The sequence below is a fragment of the Sebastes umbrosus genome, chromosome 3, assembly GCF_015220745.1.
Source record: "Sebastes umbrosus isolate fSebUmb1 chromosome 3, fSebUmb1.pri, whole genome shotgun sequence".
NCBI lineage: Eukaryota > Metazoa > Chordata > Actinopteri > Perciformes > Sebastidae > Sebastes > Sebastes umbrosus.
In genome coordinates, this window is record NC_051271.1 from 2,085,001 (window position 1) to 2,106,836 (window position 21,836).

Genomic DNA, 21,836 nt, shown 5'->3' on the forward strand with positions numbered 1-21,836 from the left:
CATCCTCTGAATGCTCTAGGTCTCTAGTCTGATCCATCCATCCATTCAGAGGATGGATGGCTTTCCTAGCTAGATTGACAATAAGGGGGTTTCTGAGCAGTTTACACCACAGAAGTGCTCGCCATCCAATCGTGAAAAATGCAAATTCTTGCAGAAATCTCGAAATGTCAAAAGTTTTTGATCCCAAATCACAGCATGTCTTTTTCTACAGTGTTCCTCAAGGTCTTGGTGTCTTAATCTGGTATTTTGGAGAGATTATTGATCATTTTTATCAATTCTCCAGTGGTAAAAAAATTTAGCACCAAATCTCTGTGACAAATGGTATCAACCCAAAAATTGCTGCAACAATTTATGAGACATAATAGAGCATGGGAATGACCATCATATACTTATATCATCATGTTCTAAACCCTTATACACTTTCACAATTTATTTCAATGAATTCATGTTTATTTCTGATTTATGTCTAGAACAACTTGACACACAGTGCTGAGCTGCATCTCAAATTAATCTCCAGGTTCTCAGCTTTCAGATGATGTACACCACTTCTATGTGACATCTACTGTTGACCTGCTATCTCCCCCTAAAGACCCCCTGGACCACCCTAAAGAAGACTAGAACGGGTCTATTGTGGCTCTCAGAGGGTTGATCCAGTTTCATGTAACGCAGTGATAATTTCCAGTACATGTAATTAAACCACAGTCATCATGATGGAGGGATACGTTGTGACGTATATGATCAAAGACCCTGTATTAGCCCCCGCACATCTGCACACGACTGCCTCGCTCTGATTGGTCGCCCAGTCTATATCTGCCTCCATCACAGGCGGGAGCGCGCCGGTCGATGCATGCATGCATCCTGTGTGAAGACATTTCCTGCGCTGTTCTTTTTTTAGCTCTGAGCTGTTAGAGCTCCACGTCACTGTGACTGTCTGGCCTCTGCACTCTGCATCTTAATCAGGCTGCCACACATACATATATTTATACGACCATAACAGGGCAGGATCCGTCCATCACTGAAAACCTGTCTACTATTCACTCAGCCGCTGTTGCAGCGGCATTCATTTTTTTCATAGAAAATATGTTTTTGGAGCAGGAAATGTTGGAGGAATATTGTTTTTATTCCACTCCACTTTAAAAGATAAGGATGTTCTATATATTAATTATATCCTATCAAACACCAACAATGAACTGATCTTACTGTTAAGTATTATGTTATTCCTCTGAGCCATAGAGCTCCATTGATGTCCAACAACTGTTAAAGCCTTCGTTACTATGAGCACATACTGTACACTGTAGTTGATCTGGACCCAATCTGATGGAAATACTCACCAGGGCACCAAATGTTTGGTCTGGCCATTTTGATATTTGGTCGTCGCCATCTTGATATTTTGTCGTAGCTATCTTGGTTTTTGGCCGTCGCCATCTTGGTCTTTAGTCGTCGCCATCACCATCTTGGTATTTGGTTGTAGCCATCTTGATATTTGGTCGTCGCCGTCGCCATCGCCATCTTGATATTTGGTCGTAGCCATCTTGATATTTGGTCGTAGCCATCTTGGTATTTGGTTGTAGCCATCTTGATATTTGGTCGTAGCCATCTTGGTATTTGGTTGTAGCCATCTTGATATTTGGTCGTCGCCGTCGCCATCGCCATCTTGATATTTGGTCGTAGCCATCTTGGTATTTGGTCGTAGCCATCTTGATATTTGGTCGTCGCCGTCGCCATCGCCATCTTGATATTTGGTCGTAGCCATCTTGGTATTTGGTTGTAGCCATCTTGATATTTGGTCGTAGCCATCTTGGTATTTGGTTGTAGCCATCTTGATTTTTGGCTGTCACCATCTTGATATTTGGTCGTAGCCATCTTGATATTTTGTCATAGCTATCTTGGTTTTTGGCCGTCGCCATCTTGGTCTTTAGTCGTCGCCATCGCCATCTTGGTATTTGGTCGCAGCCATCTTGATATATGGTCGTAGCCATCTTGGTTTTTGCCCATCCCCATTTTGGTATTTAGTCGTCGCCATCACCATCTTGGTATTTGGTCGCAGCCATCTTGGTTTTTAGCCTTCACTGCGTGTGGACAAGAGGCCAAAACGTAGAGGGAAATATCAGTTTTTAAATCTGTATACGTGTAGACAGGGTTTTAGTGTTGTTGACAGTTTAATGGCCAACAGAACTACAAGCATTTACACATACGTTAGATAGTACAATGACAATAACATACATATTATACATCAGTAATAACTGTAAAGCATCACCGTCACCAGCAGCCCAAGAACAGAGAATCAGTGCTCCTTCAGATCGTGTCCAGTTTACTCGCTGTAGAAACTGCTTCTTCTTCTTCTGTATGAGAGGATACATCAGAGCAGCCGCGTTTCTTTATTAAGCTAAAACCCCGGTGAAATGAAACGAACAAAACAATCACACCATCAGTTTCCTTGAAAGGAAGATTTGCACGTCTGGCTCCATTAAAGCCCCTTTCAGTACGACATTAATAGCACAAGCCTGCAAATTGATGGACAAAATAATAACACCATTAACCCCCCGATCTATTAAGCATGTAGGACATTTGAGCCAGAATGAGTATCTCTTAAGAATATGTTTGTAGTGCTGTTTGATTTGAGCACATGCCTTCCAAGGACATGTTGTACTCTTTTTGAAGTGGCTGCGTGGAACATTATGTACCAGACTGTGGAGAACTTGCAGCTCTCAGACAAACACAAGCCGCAGCTGCAGCTCTGAATCTCTGATCTGAGCGGTTAGATGTGATCGATCCGAATCATGTGGAGCGTTAATGTGACACATCAGAGGCTGGAAGACAAAATGGGGCGTAGTTTAAACTATGGCCGTCAATCGCACATTTTTTATCTGTTCAAAATGTACCTTAAAGAGAGATTTATCAAGTATTTAATACTCTTATCATCATTGGAGTGGATAAATATGCTGCTTTATGCAAATGTATGTATATATTAATTATTGTAAATCAATTAACAACACAAAACAATGACAGATATTGATCCAGAAACCCTCACAGGTACTGCATTTAGCATAAAACAATATGCTCAAATCATAACATGGCAAAATGCAGCCCAACAGGCAACAACAGCTGTCAGTGTGCTGACTTGACTATGACTTGCCCCAAACTGCATGTGATTATCATAAATAATGTCTGTAAAGGGGAGACTCGTGGGTACCCAGAGAACCCATTTACATTCACACATCTGGAGGTCAGAGGTCAAGGGACTTTTTTCAGATATTTTTTAGACTTTTTAAAAAAATATTTTTCAGACTTTTTTAGGCTTTTTTTCAGACTTTTTGAAAAATATTTTTTTAGACTTTTTTTGGACATTTTTTGGACAATTTTCAGACGTTTTTCAGACGTTTTTGAAAAATATTTTTCAGACTTTTTAAGCCTTTTTTAGACTTTTTTCAGACTTTTTAAAAAATATTTTCCAGATTTTTTTCAGTCATTTTTCAGCCTTTTTTTAAAAATATTTTTTAGACTTTTTTTGGACATTTTTTGGACAATTTTCAGACTTTTTCAGACGTTTTTCAGACGTTTTTGAAAAATATTTTTCAGACTTTTTTCGGACATTTTTAAGCCTTTTTTAGACTTTCTTCAGACTTTTTGAAAAATATCTTTTAGACTTTTTTTGGAAATTTTTTGGACAATTTTCAGACTTTTTTAGACTTTTTTTCAGACTTTTAAAAAATATTTTTCAGACTTTTTTCGGACATTTTTCAGACTTTTTCAGACTTTTTTAGAATTTTTTTCAGACTTTTTGAAAAATATTTTTCAGACTTTTTTCGGACATTTTTAAGCCTTTTTTAGACTTTTTTCAGACTTTTTGAAAAATATCTTTTAGACTTTTTTTGGACATTTTTTGGACAATTTTCAGACTTTTTTCAGACCTTTTTCAGGGGAGACTCGTGGGTACCCATAGAACCCATTGTTTCACATATCTGGAGGTCAGAGGTCAAGTGACCCCTTTGAAAATGGCCATGACAGGTTTTCCTCACAAAATGTGGAGTGTTATTTAGCCTCCTTCATGACAAGCTAGTATGACGCGGTTGGTACCAATACATTCCTTAGGTTTTGTAGTTTCATATGACGCCAGTATATTGGCTCTAGTAGTAGTTATCATCGCATTAACTTTGACAGCCCTGATTACAATATATTGCAATTTATTACCTTTTTTCACTACAAAATTATGCAGTTTGTCAACATCTGATTTATGGAATAAGATACAGGTTTCACTCCGTTCATCTCAGAGTTTTCATTCACATATCTGGCAGTCAGAGGTCAAGGGACCCCTTTGAAAATGGCCATGCCAGTTTTTCCTCGCCAAAATTTAGCTTAACTTTGGAGCGTTATTTAGCGTTCATTCTGACGAGCTAATGACATGGTTGGTACTGATGGATTCATCAGGTTTATAGTTTCATATGATACCAGTATCTTCACTCTAGCTTTAAAACTGAGCCCGCTACAACCTCTGAAAGATCGACTGATTAATTTGTTAAAGAAATTAGTGGCGTTAAAAAGATTTTGCGTTATTATCGCGTTAACTTTGACAGCCCTAAATTAAAAAGGACAGTACTTCAGATCCATCATAACATGTTTCCAGCCCGTTGCCATCATTGATCCTTACTCAGCTCTTCCTTCGCTCCTCATCTTCACCCCTCAGTTTCCTTTACCTCATTCCATCTGTCCCTCCGAGACCCTTGTTCATAATGACATGTCATTTCACTAAACTCATTTGCATATATAAGTGGCATTATCTTTGTTGGTAAAACCAATTATGGTGCTTTTTTTTTTTTAAAGGACACTGCGTGACTTTAAATGATAAACAGTTTTACAGCCTGGAATCTTCTCTAGCTGAATAATTATTGCTGCTTTAAGAGGATTTACAGTATATATGATTTAAAAATGAAAGCCCCCCATGTGACCCAGATTTCTTCATGATAAGCCAGTGATATAGGCCGATCAGGGTCGCTGTGATAAAACTCTCATGTGGGGGTTTATGTGTACGTTCATATGCTGTGAGGATATTAACACACACAGTGTGACAAAGCAGCTGCTGATCCTCTGATATATGAAAACAACATCAACAAAAACAGGATGCGTTTTACGTCAGTGGTTCAATCCCCCCATAGAAACATCTGGTGGGTCCTCAGATCATTTGAGGCATGAGGATAAGAAGAAGAAATATATTGTTTTTATATTGTTGTTGTATTTTTTCTGACTTTTCCCCAAACGTTTCTTATTTTTGATGATGATGAAAACATTGTGTAAAAAAAAAATGTACTCTGATTCCAGCTTCTTAAATGAGAGGATTTGCTGCCCGTCTTTGTCACATATCTTTGTATATTGAATATTATCTTTGATTTTTAGATTCTTGGTCGGACAAAACAAGACATTTAAAGACATCATCTCTGGCTCCGGGAAGTTGTGATAAGCATTTTTTTTCAATGTTTTTTGACAGATTAATGAAACTGATTGATCGGAAAATTAAGTGCAGATCATTTTTTATTTATTTGTTTATTTTATTATTTTTTTTAATTAGTATTTTATTACAAGACAAAATTAAGTGCAGACTAATCGACAATGAAAATAATGCAGCAAAAATGATAACAAAGAGGGACCATATAAGTAAATCGTTGCCATCTTGGTCTTTGGCCGTCAAAGGTTATAATTAATTTTAATGAACTGAAAACACACTGTTAAAGGGTTAAAGTTCTAAGATGTAAACATGGACAACTCCGAGACCGGACAACACCGTGGTAGCGACCTGTCAATCACAAGGTAGCCCCGCCCTAAAGCATCCCCTGCTTTATGGTCTATCTCAGGGGTTCTCAACCTTTTGCAACTGAAGGCACACTTGTGATTGTCAAAACAATTTAGAGTCAGACTCTATCTGACTCTAAATGGGACCATAATTTACTAAATGAACATCATGCTGTATTGAAAAAGACTTGAAACTAGAGATTGAGACCATAAACTCATGTTTACAATGTTTACTGAGGTAATAAATCAAGTGAGAAGTAGGCTCATGTCCTCATAGACTTCTATACAACCAGAGGAGTCGCCCCCTGCTGGCTGGTAGAAAGAATGCAGGTTTAAGGCACTTCAGCCCACAACAGAGTTTCAAAATAAAAATGAATTCAACTGAATAAAGACAAATCTAAACAGTTTAAAGTGTCCACAGACCTCAAGTCCAAAAAGAGAGAGAGTTCTCAAAGTTTCGTAGCTTTGACCTCAAAGACATCTTTATTCTCCTTTAGTTTAAAAGCATGACGGCTGATTTAACAAAACAACCTTGAGTCCATTCACTTCACTTTTTCCAGTTGGTGTCAACCGTATCACACAGCCTTATCAGCCGACAGCGTTTGCTCTGTTGCCATGGAGACGTTCTGTTGACAAGATCAGCAGTCGTTATGATGTCATCCGTAGCTTTTTGTAGGACTTCCTGTCCGTGTTGACTCGTAAGTGGACCTTGAGTTTAGGGATTACTATTACCAAGGTAAAGAATTAAGTTCTCAAGGCTGATGATGAGAAGCATGATGATTACATACTTCTATTCCTATAATCATTATCACTCCTCTTCTCTCATTCCTCCTCTGTGTTGTCATCATCAACAACACATTCTCTTCCTCATCATCATCATCACTCCGGGTGGGCAAGAGGAAGAGGTGATGATGACTGTTTAGTTAACCCCTTAACATCCACCTCTCTGAATACTTGTGCATTGCATATTTTCACGACAGAGCAGTCTTTTGTAAAAGTGATCAAAATGATATGAAAGACAAGAATCTACTCTGTAGTTACGTTTATTAGATGTTCATATTCATTTAAATGATCATGAATATAACCGGATCAAACTGCCTTTCTCCTCATATCTGATGGCCCATTGATTCCTCACTGCCTGGCAGAGAGAGAAACTCACAATGAAACCTTTCTTTTAAAGTAAATAACTGTTTTGCTCCTAAAAATGGATATAGACGTTACTCAGGGTAACAGGAAATAACATTATTAGGCATGCAATAATAACCGTTTAACCTATTTTTCAATAACAGTCAGAGTACAACTGTATTGTATAATTACACTGGGTATCCAGCTGATGACAGATTATAATCTACTGTTATTTAACACATCCCTCTGTTCCAGAGGTTGTAGCGGGCTCAGTTTTAAAGTTAGAGTGAAGATACTGGCATCATATGAAACTAGAAAACCTGATGAATCCATTAGTACCAACCATGTCATTAGTTTGTCAGAAAGAATGCTAAATAACGCTCCAAACTGGCACTAAATTTTGGTGAGGAAAAACTGGCACAGCCATTTTCAAAGGGCTTCCTTGACCTCTGACCTCCAGATATGTGAATGAAAACTCTGAGATGAACGGAGTGAAACCTGTATCTTATTCCATAAACCAGATGTTGACAAACTGCATAATTTGTAGTGAAAAAAGGTAATAAATTGCAATATATTGTAATCAGGGCTGTCAAAGTGAACACGATAATAACGCGTTAATGCAAATTTGTTTTAACACTAATGTCTTTAACGCATTAATGCAACTTGCGATTTTTAGGTTGTAGCGGGCTCAGTTTTAAAGATAAATTGAAGATACTTGTATCATATGACTCTGTAAAACCTGATGAATCCATCGGTACCAACCATGTCATACTAGCTTGTCGTGAAGGAGGTTAAATAACGCTCCAAACTTACGCTAAAATTTGGCGTGGAAAAACTGTCATGTCCATTTTCAAAGGGGTCCCTTGACCTCTGACCTCCAGATATGTGAATGTAAATTGGTTCTATGGGTACCCACGAGTCTCCCCTTTACAGTTTGCCATGTTATGATTTGAGCATATTGTTTTATGCTAAATGCAGTACCTGTGAGGGTTTCTGGACAATATCTGTCATTGTTTTGTGTTGTTAATTGATTCACAATAATAAATATATACATACATTTGCATAAAGCAGCATACTGTCCACTCCCATGTTGATAAGAGTATTAAATACTTGACAAATCTGCCTTTAAGGTACAATTTGAAACAGATAAAAAAAATGTGTGATTAATCACGATTAACTATTTTAATCGATTGACGGCCCTAATGGCAATATATCTTATCACAATACTCAGCATACTACAAATATCGCGACTTTAATATCGTGATAATATCGTATCGTGGAGCTTCTCAAACCCAGAGATGCTCACAAGTCATTTTTTTGCAAGTCTCCAGTCACCGTGTCATTTCTGTTTTATTGTTATGTGTAAACAAACTTGTTTACAACCTGTCTGTCTGATCTCGTTGCCAGACTTTTGTTGTTCCAAGGTCGCCGTCTTCCCACATCCCAGCTGTTCGTTTGACGAAAACAATGTTTATTATTACTGACAGAAACCATTAAATGAGACGCACGTTGTAACAAAGCTGCAGTTATCCTTTATAGGGAGAATAAAGAAAGTGTTTCATTCAGAAATGAAATCATCATCATTCCTCAGTTATTTATCATCTTGTTCGCATCATTTCCCTATCATTGTTTTTCTCCTCTTATTCTTCCTCTTCTTGACTCAGATGTGGGAAATAAGAAGTGAGGAGGAGGAGGATGGTGGTGGTGGTTGTGATGCCGATGACTGGAATCTTAACAATAACATGAAAACCTGAGCAACCAGAACAACCGGATCAACATCGCAGAGTTTCAGGGTGTAGTTTACTGTCAGTCACCTGGCAGGAAGCAGCTGCTTCTGGTGGCGGTGGTAGTGATGATGATGATGATGATGATGAAGAAGAAGAGGCCCTCGGGGTATAAACACTACCTGCGTTTGGCCCCCAGCTGCAGTTGCGTAACTCTCTTTTATTATCCCCGCTCTGAATCACGGTCAGGTCATGTTGGGAAGGAAGGATGTGATTCACAATTCTGTCATAATCCACAGGAAATGGTACGACCCCACCGTGTGTGGTTGTGTGTGTGTGTGTGCCTCTCACAGTAAGCATGAGATTAGTGGCGGCAAGCCAGACTGGCGCTGGGTTGTACCAACATCCTCCCTCTTATAAAAGGATTGACCCGGTGAGCCGAGGCCTAATATAGACCAATAGCCCTTTAATTTGGAAATAAGATGTGAGAGGTTCAAGTGTGTTAATGAGGCAGCTCTAAACCTTCAACAACAAAGAGAGCAGGACAACCAAGTACCTTTTCAACATGTTTATTACAAATATTTCACACCATTAATTCAAGGTAAAAAAAAAAGCAGCTTGGAATGTGAGGTAATGTTATTTTTTTTTCACGTCATTTCAGTGACATAAAAAAACACCAAAGTTTGTAGGCTTCCGACACCACGTGGACAGCCTGGGTTTTTTTGGTTTTTTTCTCAAAGCACCATGTGAACACAGGAAAGTCCCCTCATAGCAGTAGTATTGATTGATCAAAGTCCACAGCAGCAGTTGAGTGTGTGAATGTGTGTGGCAGTGAGTCCTTCCTCTTTCAGTGTTACAGTCTCATGTTCCGGTTTAAAGGTCCCATATTGTAAAAAGTGAGATTTTCAGGTCTTCTACATTATAAAGCAGATTTAAGTGCTATATAAATACTGAGCTCAATATACGGAGAAACACACACAGCCCATATTCGGAAATTGTGCGTTTGAAACAAGCAGTTTTCAGATTTCTGTCCATTTGTGATGTCACAAATATACAATATTTAGACCCATTACACGGTTTTTAAAGGTAAACATTCTGAATGTGTCCCAGTTTATTTCCTGGTTGCATGATGTGAATGACATCAAGCTGACAGGAAGTAAACATGGACCCAAACTGTTGACTAGTAACGCAATTCCGTTGAAATTCCGCACTAAAACGGAGCGTTTCAGACAGAGGGTGAATACAGGTATATTCAGGCAGACAGTATGAGGAAAATAAAGTGTTTTTTTTAACATTAAAACATGAAAACATGTTCTAGTAGAAACCCAAAATGCAAGTATGAACTTGAAAACGAGCACGATATGGGACCTTTAAAAAGGCAGGAACTTCCCTTAAGTGTGTGTGTGTGTGTGTGTTTGTGGTGAGCCGTTGACTGACTCATGTCTCTCTTTCTCTGCTGATTCACACACGCTTTGAGTCAGCGACAGTCACTTGTTAGGACTCATTTTCTACTGAAGGTGAATCACCACCGAGAAACCAGAATGCAACCAGAGTTCCTCCTTCAGGTTTCTGCTTCTTCTTCTTTCTCAAACTTTTCCCGGCGGCCCTTGCGCGTAAAGCTGCCTTCAGGGCCCGCTTCGGCTTCAGTTCATTCTCCGTCTCAGTCTCTGTTTGCGGGGCTTCTCAACACAAAGCCCGGCAGATCGACCGGAGAGCTCGCACCCTGGTCCCGGTAAATCCCTCTGTCAGGTCCCGGGACCACGCCGATGTAGGTCAAAAAGGGGGGGTCAAACCAGCCGCCCTTTTTAGTTCAGAATCACTCTTCCAAAGTCCCATTGGAGGCTTATTTCTCTCTCCCTCCATTTTGTTCAGAAGGCAGGTATGACGCGGTTTAGAGACAAAGCGCTGAGCGAGTCTCCGGCTCCGACCGCGGCTCGACAGCTGCTCAGCGCCGCCGCATACCGCTCCTCTCCGGGCTCCAGCCTCGCCCTCTTGCTCGGGAGGAAGTCAGGCGCCGCCGACGCCTTGCCGCGGCGCTTCCTGGACTGCCTCGCCGCCGGGCTCATGTTCTCTTTGTCCTCTGTGATCTCTCCGTCATCCTCACAGTCACCATCACTGTCACTGTCCGGCTCCTCGGCGGAGTTCAACGGCTGAGGCTCGAGCACGGTTGGTTTTCCCGCCGCGCTCGAGCTCGTGTCCATCATCTCCTCTGTTGTTGGTTCCTCCGCGCCGCTCAGCAGCTCGCTCTCCCGGGAGGAGTGGTAGATATCCCGGGCGGACCTCATGACCAGAGAGAGCAGCAGGCTCCGGTGGAGTCTCAGCCCGCCTCTCTGCGTCCTGGAGGCGTACAGCTTGCTTATCGACACCGCCAGGATCCGTCTGGCTTCGGCGTTCACTTCCATAGCGGTCGTGGCACTCATTGTTCTCGTTTTATGTTGTTTTTGGCACTTTCACCAAAAGGTTCAACAAAGCAGACGCGCTTTTTTGTTGTTTATCTGTCTATCTGAGTTAGTAGTTTAAGTTTGAATCTGTCTTTTCTCAGACTTCAGACTTCAGCTGCTCGCCGGTTGGTAGTACCGAGAGAAATGAGAGCGCTCGAGCAGCAGGGCGGCGTTTTATTTCCTCTTTGACGTAACGCGGACTTCATTCCTCAGTAGAGCGACAAACAGGCTCCGCCCACACCTGCTGGAGCTGCGGCGCGCACACACACACACACACACACACACACACACACACACACGCACCATCTGTTCCGTCTACCGGTTTTCTCACAGTTGATCTCTTTTATTATTTAGTTTCTGTTCCTGCTGGAAGTCACTTATCTCTACTGCTGCTCATCAGATTCAAATCTAATTCAGGGAAATCAATCCTCAAAGGTTTTACTCTATATTCTTTATTTTTTTATTATATTTTTATATATCTGTATATATTTATTTATATCAAACTCTATATATCTTGATATTGGGATTAAATGGTTTATTTATATATATATATATATATATAAAGTTATATAAATGTATTCTTATATATATATATAAAGTTATATAAATGTATTCTTATATATATATATATATATATATATATAACAAAAATGTATTCTGCCGGTTTTATTCTATATTTTAATATTTTTTTATTTTTTTATTAATCTGTATTATTTATATATTATCAAACTCTGTATATATTTTAATTATTTTTAATTTATTTATTAGCTTCCTTCTAAACAAGATGATGTTTTGTTTTGTTGTTATTGGGATTAAACTTTTTTTTTAACAGATGTCTTACACATATTTCTTATTTTTTTATTATTTACTTACATTACTCTACATAATAATAATAATAATAATAAATTCAACCTATATAGCGCTTTTCAAAAACTCAAAGACGCTTAACAGTACATATATTGTGTTATATATTGTATCATTTATGTACATAATTTACATTTTACATACTCCTTTATATTTCTTAATGCTTATATATAAGAGCAACTCCCAATTTCCCCCCCTGGGATCAATAAAGTATTTCTGATTTTATAACAGGAGATAAAAGTATTACAATTAAACACATGAAGTTTATTAGCAAAACAACTAAAACAATCAAATAGTATCTACAAGAAGAAGTCCTGTAATATATTGTATGAATAAACTGTCTTAAATAATAATTATTCTACAAAATAAGATGATATATACTTTATTGCCCCAATGGGAAAATTTGCTTGGGTAATAATAAGGTTATTATAATTATATATAGGTAAAATTATGTTTTTATTATACATAAGGTGGTGTTTCTTTAGGATAAACCATGTTATGTTATAAAAGCAAGTTTAATATGACAGATTATAACAATAAAGTCGTATTTCTGTCTTAGAATAAACTTCACAACACTAAGGAAGTGTGTTTAGATTAGCTGTTGTAGTGGAAAGTATTCAAGTAGATAAAGAAAGAAGAAGCGTGTTTAGTGACATCATGTCAGTCTGTTTACATTCTGGTAAAAAAAAAAAAAAATCCAACCAGCAGCAGTTCGAGGAATTTACGTGGGAGAAAGAAACGTGTCTCTGATATGTTTCTGGGGAGTTTCTGCTCTAACTCTCTCTCACACACTACGTCACTCACTCGCACTCTCAGCTTCCATATATGGTCTTTCCGGTAGTAAAACTCCCCGTGGGGACGCGCACAGTGGAAAAGCCATGACGTGAACGCGCAGCCGCAGCCCCGGCGGGCACAGCGCTGATGGCGTCATCGCGTCACCATATATGGAGTTGTCACCGGCGTGAATGAGGTTACCAGGCAGCCGCGCGCTGAGGTCAAACGGCAGGCGGCTGTCAGGCGCGAGCACCATGATGAGGCGTTCAAGGGCTGTTTGAAATGTAAAAGATTATAGATTGACTACCAGACATAAGAGGGCAGATTTAGCATTCAGACAGACTTCTCTTTTATATATTTTAAACACAATAAATAATGACCACATTTAATATAGAATAGACACAATTGCACTATTGGTTTTGCACATTCTTTCATTTTTGCACACTGATCTAAACCTAACTTTGATTTATTTGCTTTTTTAAATGCTTATTCTTATTTTTTTAGCACATTAATATACATATATATTTATAAATGCATGCATTTATATTATTTGCATAAATCCTATTGCTCATCATTATTATTTGCACTGTTGTTTTATATACACATATATATATATATATACATCAGTATATAATAATAACAGTTATTATTATATAACAGCAGTGTAAATAATAATGCTGAGCAATAGGATCTATGCAAATAATATAAATGCATGCATTTATAAATATGCAAGATGTAAAATAAGAATATTAGTTTAAATGTACTGTATAAATAAAGTGTTAATGCCGGAGTAAACCAGATTATTGCACTGCTGAATTATTGCACGAAATGATTGTACTGTTAAGTCAGTATTTCACAGTTGAAGATATAATAAATTATATTATAAATTATTATTATTATGGGATTATAGCTCCTGATAGGGTAAAATAGCAAAAGGACAGCAAGCAAAGTGAGTGAGTGTTGCAACATATGGAAGTCTGGAAGTGGCCACATCTGTAATTCTTTTTACTTGTAGGCCTAAAAAAAACAAACACCCATCATGACAATAGAGGTGTGAATTAGACATTTTCTGAAATATCTGACTTTGTGGTAAAAAAAAACTTTTGTGGAAATAACAAACACAGCAGACTTAAATCAGCCAAATGACACAATATAAGGCAGCTAAAATGATACTGCTTCTGATCATGAACCCTTTTCGACACCCACACGACTAAACTCCGCCTGTCATATAGAGCTGTAACTCAGCGCTGCATAACTATTCTTTCAGAGTGCAAATTACACTTGTTGTCAGTGGCGCTGATAATCACCGCCCCGCATTGTCAGATGCTGTAAAAACATGCGAGCTGTAACCATGGAAACCTTTCCCATCATCATCATCACTACTTCTCCTTCCCACATGACGTGAGCGTGGCATCAGAAACACTAACACTATAATGGATACCAAATGTCTGCAGTGACCGCAGTTAAACGGAGAGGTTACAATGGGTTTGACAGTGGCGGGCTGTAGACTGTAGATTGAAAGGGGTCCCTTGATATTTTCTCCTATTCTAAAATGGTTTATCTGAATACTTCTGCATCCTGGGGTCCCTAAACAGTCTTGAATCACATAAATTGGGTCTCACTGTAAAGCTGAGACTCTGGTGGATCCAATGAGGCCAACTGTATTCATGTGTGATGATGTTAGTCCCCATAGGAGACATTTCATTGACCTCACCGTATAAAATAACCTTGTGGTGACCTCTAGGATAATCACAGCCTCATGAAACTTTACAGCCACAAACTAGAGACCTAGAGCATTCAGAGGATGGATGGATCAAACTAGAGACCTAGAGCATTCAGAGGATGGATGGATCAAACTAGAGACCTAGGGCATTTGGAGGATGGATGGATCAAACTAGAGACCTAGAGCATTTGGAGGATGGATGGATCAAACTAGAGACCTAGAGCATTCAGAGGATGGATGGATCAAACTAGAGACCTAGAGCATTCAGAGGATGGATGGATCAGACTAGAGACCTAGAGCATTTGGAGGATGGATGGATCAAACTAGAGACCTAGAGCATTCAGAGGATGGATGGACCGGACTAGAGACCTAGAGCATTCAGAGGATGGATGGATCAAACTAGAGACCTAGAGCATTCAGAGGATGGATGGCTTTCCTAGCTAGATTGACAATAAGGGGTTTCTGAGCAGTTTACACAACACAAGTGCAGCAATTCTTGCAGAAATCTCCAAATTGTCAAAGATTTTGATCCCAAATCACAGCATGGCTTTTTCTATGGTGTTCCTCAAGGTCTTGATGTCTTAATGTGGTGTTTTGGAGGGATTATTGATCATTTTTATCAATTCTCGATAGATAAAAAATTATGAAATTTAGCACAAAAATCTGTGTGACAAATGGTATCAACCCAAAAATTGCTGCAACAACTTATGAGACATAATAGAGCAGGGGGATGACCATCATATACTACTATCATAATGTTCTAAACCCTTATACACTTTTACAATTCATTTTAAATTCATGTTTATTTCTGATTTATGGCTAGAACAACTTGACACACAGTGCTGAGCTGCATCTTAAATTAACCTTCAGGTTCCCAGCTTTCAGATGATGTACACCACTTCTATGTGACATCTACTGTTGACCTGCTATCTCCCCCTAAAGACCCCCTGGACCACCCTAAAGAAGACTAGAACGGGTCTATTGTGGCTCTCAGAGGGTTAATTGCATTTTTAAATACCTAATCAGAAATACTAAATATATACTTGAGCTTTAATCAAACCTTACATGCTACTTTAAATTATATAAGTGAGAATATCTGCTCAACCCTTCAAATCACACTCATCATATTTGGCATTAAAGGAGAACTTGTGAGATATAAACTGTTAAACTGTCGTTACCTGTTTGAGCTGTGAGTTTTAAATCAGACTAAATCACAGCCCGGTTTTGCACGTTGTTACGAGTAGTCCTCCTATAAGCCGAGCGGTTCTTAAGCAAAGAAAACAACCAAACATGACTTCACTCGACTGGTCGCTATGGTGACAGTGTTATGTGTGATTATACTTACTCTGCCCGAGGCCAAATGGGTGGTGGAGTGTGTGTGTGTGTGTGCAGAGCGGAGGGTGGGGCCTGCTGCCTCGCTCATGACCTACAGTATTTCTCTGTGTAGTATAAACACTGGTTGGTAGGACGGGGAAATAAACCTGGTCGCCAAAATATGACTTACAGGCAGAAAGCTTGGAGACTGTTGCTACAATTAACATTATACAATAGTATAACGATTATCTGTTTCATTAACAGCTTCTGGCTCTTCTGGTATTACTACAGTATGCTGGTAGGCGCTGTGTTAACCGTTCTAGCTCCTTAACTACAAATCCCTTCTTTTTCACTGATCATTTTGTAGATTTTTGGATGTATTTCTGTAATAATAGAGAGGTTCAGAGATGACCTATTACTGTAGGCCAACCAGGAAGTCAGCATCATCCTGGTTCACTAGATCGGTTTTTTCCATTGGCTTTTGGATTATTGCAGAAAATGAGCTCTGTGGAAAACACACGTTTATGATAGCAGAACCATTATTCCGTTTTACACCAGAGCTTTTTTGTGTTTTAGGTTCTTTTGTTGTCCAATAAAGTCTTACGCTGACTTTACATGTGTTCTTTTGTTGTTCTTTTGGTCGACGTTCAGGTGGTGAGTGTTAGTTTTAATCACTATGATGTTAGTGTGACAGTCGTCCCTTTCACACCTGCAGTTCAGGAACATTTCCTGCATGGGCTCATGTGTGAACGGGAGCAGGGATCGATATTCAGGGAACTCTGAACCGCCACTTCAAGACCTCGTTAACATTTCAGGGAGAATGGCGGTACGGCTGTGTTATGAATGAAAGCAGTAACATTGCAAGGACCAGCAGCACGTAAAGGGTCACATCCATCTGAAGAAAGACGCTTTCACGTGGAGCGAGTAACTAAACCAATCACAAGACTCCGCTTTTTTAAAGGGACGATTTGTAACTTTCAGAATTGCTCGTTAACAGCGACACCTGTGGCCGTTAAGTCAACGAAAGCCGGCGTCGGGCTCACGCTTGCTCGCTCTAAATTCACATGAACGAGCATCGCTCAACACAGTGAGGAGACACACGTCAGCTAAAACCACAATATCACTCTATATTCCAGCTGCTTGGCAGTAATGTTAGCTGACCAGACGAAGGTCTCTCCATGAATCACTGCCGATCCTAGTGTTGGCTTTTCCTGCTTCAGCAAAAGCGGGACGGTGCCGGTGCTGAAGCAGGAAGAGAAACGTTATCGCCTCCCGACTTCGCCTGGAGGGAGACACCGGAGTTTTGGTCGGAGCGACAACGTTACTCGCTGCGGAGCCCCGTCACTTCACAAGACATGGGAAACCTCTGTTGGTCTGGAGGAGCTGCAGCAGTTATTTCTGCACAAACGTACACTGTACATTCACTAGATATTCTCAGAGCTATGAAGTCTTCTGCAGTGTATAGTGAGTGCGCGTTCACATCTAGAGGTGGAGCGAGACAGCGAGAACGCGAGCGCGCATATGGGAGCACACATGGGATCTCGACCCGGTACATTTATGCGCTTAAAAAGTTACAAACAGTCCCTTTAAAACACAATAGAAAACAGGTTGCCTGTGAAAAAATGACGTTTTGTAAATGGACGAAAATATGCAAAAATCCGCGGAATGGATCTTTAACAGAGTCTGATGAATTAACATGTTTTTAACGGATTAGTAGCAGTAGATTGGCCAAATGTTCTGACACATACAAGGATTTGACACTAGTTGTGAGTAGCTCTCAATGTTAAATGTGTACAGTTTAACAGGGTTAAATGTTTTCATGGATTTCAGCAGTATTTCAGAGGTATAAGAGACGGTGTGTGTGTGTGTGTGTGTGTGTGTGTGTGTGTGTGTGTGTGTGTGTGTGTGTGTGTGTGTGTGAGTGAGCGTAGACGGGTGGTTAGGGTGATTGTATAATTGTGCTGCAGCTTGATGACACACAGCCTGATGTTTGTTGTGGTTTTCAGTAGTCATCATTCACTATCAATTATCATCATGACGTGTTCAACTTGTCCTTCCAGCTTCGTGTGAAAGAAAACAACAGCGAGCCGACTGGTAGCTTCTTATAAAACAACCTGTTCTCGTTACTCTCCACTGAATGCATTAAGCAGCAGCAGCCGGTTGTATTTGTGACTTCCAAAGATGAAAGTAGGTCACCCTTACGAGGAGCACTTGAAGGCATCATTAAGGAATGGGTCAGGTTGTCTATTTATAGTCTGACTGTTTCCTCCTGCTTGTTGACTCTCAGCCACTTTTCTTTTGTTATGCATTGCTTCATTTCAGACTTTGTTTTGTTCCAGCGGAGGAGATTTTTCCTGCGAAATGCACCATGTTTTAAAAAAAATGACTCAAACTTTCCACTGAGGCAGATCTGCAGTCAGCTGAGCTGGACAGGAGATGAGCAGTAGAGATAAAGCAAGTGGAAAATAATAACCGGCTGTTTTTAGAAGTTTCTAAAAAATACCTGAACGTTGTTTCACATATCCATCTAAGGGTTTGTTGCGGGAGTTTTTCTTATCTGAACTAAAGGTCTGAGGATCGAGGCTGTCTGCATCCTAAAGATAGTAAAATGCTTTGAAGCAAGTTTGACTTTTGAGACTTGACCTGTGTGTCATCATGTCACACTGTCCCTTATATAAGGGATGATACCTGAGTTATAGCCATAGACTATATAAGAGGTGGATGTAGTCACAGTGATGTAACCCGTTGGTTTGTGGGCTACGGTTTCGAAGCCACAACTTCCGCATTTTGGCCATCGCCATCTTGTTCTTTGGAACCAGAAGTGACACGAGAGGGTGGCGCTAGGTACACCAAGCATTGAGGAAGAGCGCCGGGCTGTGAAGCAAATTTTCATTGAGGTCAAACGGCGGTACTACAACGTCCGTGTCCGTCATGTGATGCCATTGGGCCCAAAAATACTTTTTCCCGTAGACTTACATTGGGAAAGAGACGTCTGTAACTCGGAGGATCATTTTTTTTTAGGTAAATACTGGATAAATCAACTTCCCAGTATGAACACTTTAATAGTCCTTATTTAAATCATTAGGTCCTAAAGGTTGTAAAATGCTGTTTGTGAACAGCTGAATCCAGAGTTATTTCCCTTCATCCGTTCATGTGAATGAGAACCAGACCGAAGCTGGAGCGAGGGCTGGGAGGCGGAGTCGCCCCCTGCTGGCTGTTAGAAAGAATGCAGGTTTAAGGCACTTCAGCGTTGGCTTCACTTTTCAGACCCGGAGGTAGCCTGCTGTCATTGACCTCGAATGGTTAAGGTTAGGTTAGGTCCTAGGGCTATCCTACGACCTATCCTAACCTTAACCATTTGAGGTTAGGATAGGTCATCGTAGGGCTGCGAGTCTCACAAGAGTTTTTGCACATTTTCACAACTTAGGGGTTACCTTTTAGACACGACCGATATGAAGGGCTCATTCTAAGCTAATGAAAGCACAATGATTCTTAGTTTCAGGTAGGGCTGTCGCAATAACCGGGATATTGACAAGCCAACTGCATGGGATGTTTTTTCTTTTTTGAATTCTTTGCAATGGGAGCGCCGCATTTTGCACTTTGCTACAAACGGCAGCAGGGTGACGAGGTGTTTAGCGTCTATTCTGCGCTGAGCGCTGCACGTTCTGTGTTTTTTTTCTGGTCGTCGAGAGTTGAAAAATGTTAAATTTTGGGTAAAACTCCACAATGACCGACCTCACATCCTACATGTAGCTACAAGTGCAAGTACTCTACCTGGTGCCGACATTTTGATATTCCGTATCATAGCAAACAGGCGCAACCAAAGCGCAGCTGAAAAAAACGCTGCGCCTCGTCGCCTTTCTGTGTTCTGCATTTAACAATAACCAAGTATTTAATTCGTTTTAAAACTGTCGACCATTTAAAAAGCAACAATATACTTAATAATAGCCTAAAAATAAAGCTTATTTATAGCACTAACACTAGGATAAATAATAAAAAGTTGCAATAATACCACCACATATCGTGCTGTTGAGCCAATCATTATCACCGCACAGGAAATTCCTTCATTGCAACAGCCCTAATACACCAATGAAAACATAGTTATGAATATTATATTACATTTCTGCTTCTTACACACTGGACCTTAAATATTGTGGTCCATATTCTCTGGTTTACTCTAGAAACTCTGGATTAATACTCTTTGATAAAGTCAAAACTAAACCTCTGACGCATGAAATAAGCAAACATTGGCGTCAAGAGGTGACAGAATTAATGGGGTTCTTAGTTTTGAGAGAAACTAGTGATAATAATATCACTCTGACACTGTTCTCTCAACCACAGTTATTCTGACAATGAAGCCGATTAGTGAATATTACTTCTCATTCAGTGTGTGTGTGTCTGCGTCAACAGTGACGTTTATGACTCTGGCTGTGAATTTTCACAGGACAGGGAGGCAGGAAGAGGAGTGAAGGAGGAGGAGGAGGAGGAGGGGAGGAAACAGGATGAAGACAGGAAGGACGGAGCTGGACAGGACAGGGTGGGATTGAGAGATGAAAACCTCACAGGAATAGAGACAAATGGGAGGAACAGGAAGGAGAGCTGTAAAGAGAGAACATGGAGGATTTGCTGAGCATGCTTTTTTTTTTTTTTTTTTTCAGCAGCACTCATTGATCCTCTCTGTCCGTCTACGTGGATCCTACTGATTCATTTTTAATGAGAGCCTTTTTTAATGATGTCCAGAGGATTTGTCAGCCTCTGTCAGATTTCCGTTTCCTTTGATTGACGAACAGATCAAATTAAAACTGTGGGTCTGTTTCCATGTATCCTGTATCATCATTTTGTTTGAAAACTCATCATCAAAGGTTTACATAAACATATATAATATATGGAGAAAGTGTGGTATAATATTGAGATGAACTATATTACAATATACAAGTGTCCACAACAACAATTAAATATAATTTATGGCAATCAAACATCACTGAAAAAAAAGACCTGGGAAAAATTCACAGGTCACAAAAATATAAAATAAAATCTATGTTCACAAGATAATGGAATTGAATGCACAGATTATGTGGGAGGTGTTTTTTTTTATCAAAGTAAATTAAAAATTAAAGTTACACCTGGCTGATATTTGGAGGCCCCAACCTGCAGGTTTCTCATAGGTTTAAGTGTCCTGCTCATCATTCATTAAATCATATTTGTTTGACAAAAAAAAAGCCTTTTCAGAGATTTCAACTGATGATTGATTGTTTATTTATTTGGCAAAACTTTTATATTCCACACCGTATTGGCTTTGTATACCACACTGGACATGTAAACACCCATTTAGTCTCAGTACATACGAAGACAGGATGCATATTTCAACTCATTATCAACTGTGGAAACAAACAATCTCACCAAAAGGTCCGTTTAGTAACTGTTCTGGACCTTTCTATCACATCACGCGGTCCGTGGCACTCTGCCAGATATAAAATCTTTCAATAAATAATAATATTATTATAATATTAGTATTTCAAGTTCAACGAATAATATTAAAATGTTTAAATCTAAAAATAGGTCATAGATCACATTCTAATCTGATGAATTGTTTATTATTTTAAACACTGTCATAAAAACCTGTAAAAAAAAAGGCTACCCGTTATGTCAAATTATTATATTATTATTATTATACTTTTCTGTCTGTATTATGTCTATTCTTTGAGGAAGAGCTCCCCTCTCTGCTCCTACTGGTCTACTGTATCTACAGTGCATTTGGACACCGTGTATACAAAGGGTTAAATGGAGTGCATTGCTTTCTGTCTATGTAAACGCATCTTACAGCAATTTCCTGCAAACTCAGGCAGTGGCTGAATGGACGTTACCATGGCAACTAATCTTATACAGATGTGTACCAGTAACTCCTCCTCTGTCCCAACAAGCCCATTTCTCCACATTTACAGACAGTGTTCCTCCCTCTTTCTTTTGTTATACTGTTACCGTTTCTTTAAGCACTTTCAACCCGTCGTAATTAATTTATGTATTTAGAAAGTATTTAGAGTATTTTTCAAACTTTTACAAGCTGGAATATGAAAAAATGCAGTAAAT

At 39.5% G+C, this 21,836-nt stretch overlaps 1 protein-coding gene and 1 long non-coding RNA gene across 2 annotated transcripts in view; one reads left to right on the forward strand and one right to left on the reverse strand.

Moving 5' to 3' along the window:
* The window catches only part of LOC119485198, a 24,583-nt gene extending 3,714 nt beyond the window's left edge, over positions 1-20,869 (forward strand). The window contains exon 3 of the long non-coding RNA XR_005206222.1: positions 20,194-20,869. This is a non-coding gene — a long non-coding RNA (uncharacterized LOC119485198). The remainder of the gene's footprint in view (positions 1-20,193) is intronic.
* ier2b (immediate early response 2b) lies at positions 10,033-11,234 on the reverse strand. The gene has a single exon (XM_037764579.1). It carries the CDS (start codon positions 11,051-11,053, stop codon positions 10,502-10,504), a length of 552 nt encoding a protein of 183 aa, XP_037620507.1. The 5' UTR covers positions 11,054-11,234; the 3' UTR covers positions 10,033-10,501.
* Positions 20,870-21,836: the final 967 nt, after the last annotated feature.

Bases quoted from the DNA above. Each gene is read 5' to 3' on its own strand.
- ier2b (XM_037764579.1), bottom strand. From the start codon at position 11,053: ATGAGTGCCACGACCGCTATGGAAGTGAACGCCGAAGCCAGACGGATC.